The 6,991-nt window shown below is 45.9% G+C and overlaps 1 protein-coding gene across 2 annotated transcripts in view; it reads right to left on the bottom strand.

The window, feature by feature from the left end:
- Positions 1–2,089: 2,089 nt before the first annotated feature.
- The window catches only part of GFRA2 (GDNF family receptor alpha 2), a 99,740-nt gene continuing 94,838 nt past the window's right edge, over positions 2,090–6,991 (bottom strand). Inside the window, exon 8 of one of the 2 annotated variants that reach the window (XM_086703507.1) lies at positions 2,090–3,538. In XM_086703507.1, coding sequence (XP_086559633.1) covers positions 3,227–3,538 — 312 coding nt within the window. In that variant the 3' untranslated portion in view covers positions 2,090–3,226. The other variant, XM_086703508.1, reaches the window with a different exon arrangement.

The following is a 6,991-nucleotide window of genomic DNA, read 5'->3' as shown; positions in this document are numbered from 1 at the left end:
CTCCTTGAGTGAGCAGCATCCCCGGGGCCTCCACTGTCTTGCAGGCCCAGGTTACTGAGACCAGCTATGTCTGGGGAGAGAGATGATTCTTCTAGGTAAGGGTTAACACCCAGCTGTCAGCAATGTGGAGTGAGTTACCGCATAGATTACAAATCGGTGAGGGCTTCATAAAGAGCCACTGAATAAATAGGCTATGCTTTAAAAGCCCTTAAATGTGGATTTAATTTTATACTGCAATTCGAATTTGGAAAGTTGCTAAATGCCAACTCGTGCGTGTGTCTGGGAGGCCACTCCGAATGGAGGCGTGTGTGTATACATGATACAGCTTCAGAGGCAAACTTCAGAGCCTTTACTCCACATGCAGCCCTTTCCACGACCCCTACCACATTAATACTGTCTTTGGCAATTCTGCCTGTCAGAGCTTTTGACTTTGAACCCGGCCCCAGAGACAAATCAAGACCTTCAAAGCTATGCCCTCTGTCTTCCCCTGATGCCATCATCCCGTGTAAGTCATGGGCAAAGGCGGCCTCACCAAAAAAACAGGCTCTCGTAGCTTCTGCAGGCTGGACTGGTTGGGATTCAGGCTCTGACCTTCTTCAGAGCAAACTTCAGAGACTGTGCCAACTGTTAGACACAGCCCCCGGAGGCACTCCCCCAAGGCTCAGGACAAAGAGCACTGAACCAGGGCCCTAGCTACAGTTTCTATTCTAGCTTGGCCGCTAGCTGGCTGTGGGATCTCCACCCCATCGCTTGACCTCTCTGGTCCTTAAGCTTCTCACAGAGAATCCAGATGAAAACGCCTGCCAGCCTGTTTCACATAATCCCTGCGAGGACGAAATGAGATCACGGCTGTGAAATAGTACTTTAGAAACATAAAGCTCCACACCTGCACCACAGGTAATTACCGTAGCTTCAGAACAGTGCCCTGAGGCCAGGTGCGGGGGGGCCAATATCCTGGGCCACGTTCAGTCTATCCTGGCCAGGGGCACAACAGATTGGAAGGTGTTCTTGCCTGACATGAGGAGCCCGGGTCTGGGGCCAGGCTGTCCACCCAGCAGTGTAGCCTGGGGACACCACAGCACCTGCCTATACCCCAGTTTCTCCCACATAAAATGAGAGACAGACCCCTGACCACAAAGGCCCCTTTCAGATCCATGTGCTATAAGTCCATGAGCCAGCCTGGTATTTGTCTGGACAGTGTCTCCAACGGTGTTCAGAAGTCTATTCATGGATGTACAGAGCCAATGTGTTCCGTCGGGTGGCCCAGCTTACACAAAAGGAGCATCAGGTAAGGCACCTGGCCTCAAGGAGCTTAAAGTCAGCTCAGAACAGTAGGACACATGAGGTGCATCACATCACTGAGCTGGAGACTTTCTTTCACTCATGATAAATGTTTGCTGAGCACTCATTATGGCTAAATACTCTGTTGCACACTTCACTTACATGTTCTATTTCATCTCCCACTGCCCTATGAGAGAAATTTCTTTACCTCCATTTTTATAAACAGAGAAGCAGAGAAATCTGCCCAAGTACACACAGCTGTTAAGTGACAGCCAGGAAAATGCATGTCTTGCTCTGCTCCAAAGTCTATGTTCTCGAGCACAAGACACTCGCTGGAGCTGGCAAAGGAGGTGCTGTGGAAGAGAAACTTATTTATCTCTTCATTTATTCACATCCTCAACCCCACGTAATTCTAAAGTTGTGTTTATAATAAAAAGTGTGCAGGGGCACCTGAGTGGCTCAGTCGGTTAGGCATCTGACTTTGGTTCGGGTCATGATCTCAGGGTTCATGAGTTTGAGCCCTGCATCGGGCTGTCCACTGACAGTGCAGAGCCTGCTTGAAATTCTTCTCTCCCACTCTCTCTCTCTGCCCCTTGCACTTGTGCTTTCTCTCTCTTTCAAATCAATAAAGCTAAAAAACTTTATTTTATTTTTTAAAATTTATATCCAAATTAGTTAGCATATAGTGAAACAATGATTTCAGGAGTAGATTCCTTAATGCCCCTTACCCATTTAGCCCATTCCCCCTCCCACAACCCCTCCAGCAACCCTCAGTTTTTCTCCATATTTATGATTCTCTTCTGTTTTGTCCCCCTTCCTGTTTTTATATTATTTTTGTTTCCCTTCCCTTATGTTCATCTGTTTTGTCTCTTAAAGTCCTCATACGAGTGAAGTCATATGATTTTTGTCTTTCTCCTACTAATTTCACTTGGCATAATACCCTCCAGTTCCATCCACATAGTTGCAAACGGCAAGATTTCAATTCTTTTTGATTGCTGAGTAATACTCCATTGTGTATATATATATATATATATATATACCACATCTTCTTTATCCATTCATCCATCAATGGACATTCGGGCTCTTTCCATACTTTGGCTATTGTTGATAGTGCTGCTATAAACATGGGGGTGCATGTATCCCTTTGAAACAGCACACCTGTATCCCGTGGATAAATGCCTAATAGTGCAATTTCTGGGTCATAGGGTAGTTCTATTTTTAGTTTTTTGAGGAACCTCCATACTGTTTTCCAGAGTGGCTGCACCAACTTGCATTCCCACCAACAATGCAAAAGAGATACTCTTTCTCCACATCCTCGCCAACATCTGTTGTTGCCTGAGTTGTTAATGTTAGCCATTCTGACTGGGGTAAGGTGGCATCTTTTGATTTGTATTTCCCTGATGGTGAGTGATGTTGAGCATTTTTTCATGTGTTGGTTGGCCATCTGGATGTCTTCCTTGGAGAAGTGTCTATTCATGTCTTTTGACCATTTCTTCACTGGATTGTTTTTTTGGGTGTTGAGTTTGATAAATTCTTTGTAGATTTTTGGATACTAACGCTTTATCTGATATGTCATTTGCAAATATCTTCTCCCATTCTGTCAGTTGCCTTTTAGTTTTGGTGATTGTTTCCTTCACTGTGCAGAAGATTTTTATTTTAATGAAGTCCCAGTAGTTCATTTTTGCTTTTGTTTCCCTTGTCTCCAGAGATGTGTTGAGTAAGAAGTTGCTGCGGGCAAGATCAAAGAGGTTTTTGCCTGCTTTCTCCTCGAGGATTTTGATGGCTTCCTGTCTTACATTGAGGTCTTTCATCCATTTTGAGTTTAATTTTGAGTGTGGTGTAAGAAAGTGGTCCAGGTTCATTCTTCTGCATGTCGCTGTCCAGTTTTCCCAGCACCACTTGCTGAAGAGACTGTCTTTATTCCACTGGATTCTTTCCTGCTTTGTCAAAGATTATTTGGCCATATGTCTGTGGATCCATTTCTGGGTTCTCTATTCTGTTCCATTAATCTGAGTGTCTTTTCTTGTGCCAGTACCATACTGTCTTGATGATTACAGCTTTGTAGTATAGCTTGAAGTCTGGGATTGTGATGTCTCCTGCTTTGGTTTTCTGTTTCAAGATTGCTTTGGCTATTCAGGGTCTTTTCTGGTTCTGTACAAATTTTAGGATTATTTGTTCTAGCTCTGTGAAGAATGCTGGTGTTACTTTGATAAGGATTGCATTGAATATGTAGATTGCTTTGGGTAGTATCGACAAGCTGAAAAAAAATTTTTAAGTGTGTGGTAATTGTAAAAGATCGAAATATAAAAGGTCAAACCCCACTGAATAGGAAAGAAAAGATGGTTATATCTGATACCGGAACTAAAGTGTTTATATAACCACTTATTCGTTCATTTACCTTTATTCAATGAGCTTTTATTGAGTACCCATACATTCCAGATAGCAGGTGTTCTGTCCTCAGTGAACTGAGCTGGTCCTCAAGGAACCTAAATCTGGGGGTGGGGTGAATGCGTGCATGTGTGCGTAAATGCGTATGTGTGTGTTGTGTGTGCACGCAGGTGTGCATGCATGTGTGTGTTGTGCATGCGTGTGTGTGCATATACATGTATACGTGTGTGTACATGTGTGTGTGTTGAGAGAAAGGGAGTGGGAATGTCAACTGGACAGGATTCTGTTTGAGGAAAGCATGAATACCAGAAGCACTGAAGTAAGCCTCTTTCTCAGACATGGGGAGTCAGAGAAGGTTTCCTTGAAGGATGTGTGAGAGAGGTTAGGTTGTACAAGTATTTCGGGTATTATAGCTCCAAAGTACAAAATTTAATTGAGTTTTCTGGCAACCAAGTCCAAAAGGGGAAATATGAACTGTTCTACAGTGGTCTAACATCAAGGAAGACTTCATTTTTCCTGTACTAAAATCTAAGATCATGTATTTCAGGGCTATTGCCTATAATGGGCAGTGTCTTCCAGAATGGGTTTGCAGACAAAGCAAACCTTCATCAGGTGGCTGGGACTTACAGCAATCCCCCCCAAGGGAGCTGAGAGTGGAATGCTAAAATGTCCCCCAGTGTGCATATTTGTACAGGGAATCAAACTAACACAGTCGCCTTATATGGCTTTCCAATTCTCAAACTTGGTGCAGCAAGTGAGCCAGAAAAATGGAGGTGTGGGCAATGAGGGAATAAAGAAAATGAGAAGGGAACCTATTTTGTTTAAAATTGTTTTAATGTTCATTTATTTTTGATACAGAGAGAGACAGAGTGTGAGTGGGGAGGGTCAGAGAGAGAGGGAGACACAGAATCTGAAGCAGGGTCCAGGCTCCAAGCTGTCAGCACAGAGCCTTACACGAGACTCAAACTCACCATGAGATCGTGACCTGAGCCAAAGTTGGACGGCCACCCGACTGAGCCACCCAAGCACTCTGGTGGGACCTATTTTGTTAAAGAGCCTACTGTGTGCCAGGCCCTGCACTACATTCACATTAGCTCATTCAGTACTCCCAAATCTTCAAAATACGTTTGCTTAACCCCCTTTTGAGGTGACAGATTGAGACTACAGAGGTTAAGGGGCTTCCCACAGTCATTTAGCAGGAGCTTAGTGCTGAAGGAGCTGGAAATTGAACTGGCCCACACAGAGACAGCCCATCTTCTCCAGCTGGCCACCTACAGTCTCACCCATTCACTCGCTCTAGATTGACTGACCATCTGCTCCAAACCACTCACTGACAGAAGAGAAAAATGAGGCAGACAGAAGGAAGCCACCTAGACCAGAACAAGGACCACAGCCTTGCTTTCCTGACTCCCCAGCAGGTACCGCCTCCCTCACAACTTTTCCTCTAGGGCAAGCCAATGGTCTTGCCCATCCTGGTGGTGCAGCCAGTCAAAAGCCCCCACAAATGACTACTTCTCAGTGATGAGGAGCTTGTTAGAACCCCCCTGACCTTTGCCTGTCCTCCATCTCAAGGGCACTGGCCACTTCACTACAGCCCTGAGGGCTATAAGCAGAATTCCCCAAAGGGCAAATACATCCTAGATCCCATCCAAAGGGATGCAGTGTCGAAATCCTACCAACCTTTTGTTATGAGGCAATCTCCCCCATGCATAGGGAAGCCAACTAAAGTGAAAGGGAAAATCCCTCCACAGCCTTCTCTGTGGCTGCTTTTCTCCCTGTCCACTCTTCTTTGGATTTCTCTCTGAGTTCACATGCAAACAGTTAATGACATTTTTAAAAGCCAAGTGAAGGAAGGGGCACCTGGATGGCTCAGTTGGTTAAGTGTCCAACTTCAGCTCAGGTCATGACCTCCAAGTTCGTGGGTTCGAGCCCCAAGTCGAGCTCTGTGCTGACAGCTTGGAGCCTGGAGCCTGCTTCAGATTCTATGTCTCTCTCTCTCTCTGCCCTGCCCCTGCTCGTGCTCTGTCTTTCTCTCTCAAAAATAAATAAAGCATTTAAATTAAAAAAAAAAAAAAAGCCAAATAAAGGACTTAGCAAAATTCTTCACCAGTTGTAAATTATCACAGGAAGAGTGCCATCACAGGGGCCATTAAAGGAAATGCCCTGGACTGGCAGGCTCTCAGTCATATTTGAGACAGGAAGGCAGATGGACAGACAGCAGGACCCTCCTGCAGTGGGGGCTTCCCCCCAGCCCACTGTCAGGCCTAACCGTGGTCCCCTAGTCACCTGAGAACACAAGCAGCTGGGTGGCCACAGGGCGAGGCCAAAGAGACTAGTCCCCATAGTCCCGCCATTTCTCAGCCCACTGCCCTTTGATTTGTCAGTCAGCTTCCCACAAAGGAACTCAGATTTGGTTCAGAGAATTGTCAGAGTGAACAATTCCACCCACCCTCATTGTTCCGCCAAGAAGAAATGTGTACATGTGTGCATATATATGTGCTCACTGGAATGCACATACCCATCACCCCTCACCGCAGAACAGGAGCACAGAAGAGGAAACGTGGCCCCTGAGTTGCGCAGCCAGCTGCTCAGGTGTGGAGCTCCAGCAGGCAGTGCCGCACGCAGCCCTCCTCCACTCGCCCTCCACGGAGAGCCCTGTGTCATGCACATGAAGCATTTTCTTAAGTAGAAGATTGTCAGTACATTTCAAACACTTAAGACCCAGGGTTTGCTGTTCATGGTCCCTGGCTTCTCCTTTGTCTTTAAAAGTCAGCAGCTTTGTGACCCCTGACAGGAGGCAAAGGAACTTTGCCTGTGACCCCTGACTCCAGTCCCCCAGATCAATGCCCCTCACTCTCCAACACCAGTAGCTGGGGGGATAATTATGATAAGGAGGCTGCTCACCCAAATAGACTTTGTATGAGGTTATGTTTGTTCACCAGCACGCACTGGAAACTTTCAATTTTATCGCCTTCCTGAGATTGTATCTATTTCCTCCCCATTTCAAGAGGCAGCTGTTGATCTCGGTTGTAATGGCCTGGTGATTTCTAACAAGCTCCTCGTCCCTCTGCTGACGGCCTTTCTCAATCACATACCTGAACAAGCAAGACTTAATTTTCCCCTTTTATTATCAGCAGCTTCACAGAGTGAATAAACCCCCTGCCCCCTTCCTCCACCTCTCCATCCAGGAGGTGAAGGAACCCTTCCAAGCTCACTCTCGTACACTGGGTAGATTGTCCTTACCAACCTCCCAATTTTTTAACTAGGAGAGTGAGGCTGGGTAAATGAGGACATACAGTGCCTTGGAGGGATGGGATGGAGA

This window comes from Puma concolor, chromosome B1 (genome assembly GCF_028749965.1).
Source record: "Puma concolor isolate L17-30 chromosome B1, mPumCon1.1.hap2, whole genome shotgun sequence".
Lineage (NCBI taxonomy): Eukaryota > Metazoa > Chordata > Mammalia > Carnivora > Felidae > Puma > Puma concolor.
The sequence above is the reverse complement of the archived record's forward strand: the minus strand, read 5'-3'. Positions and strand labels throughout refer to the sequence as shown.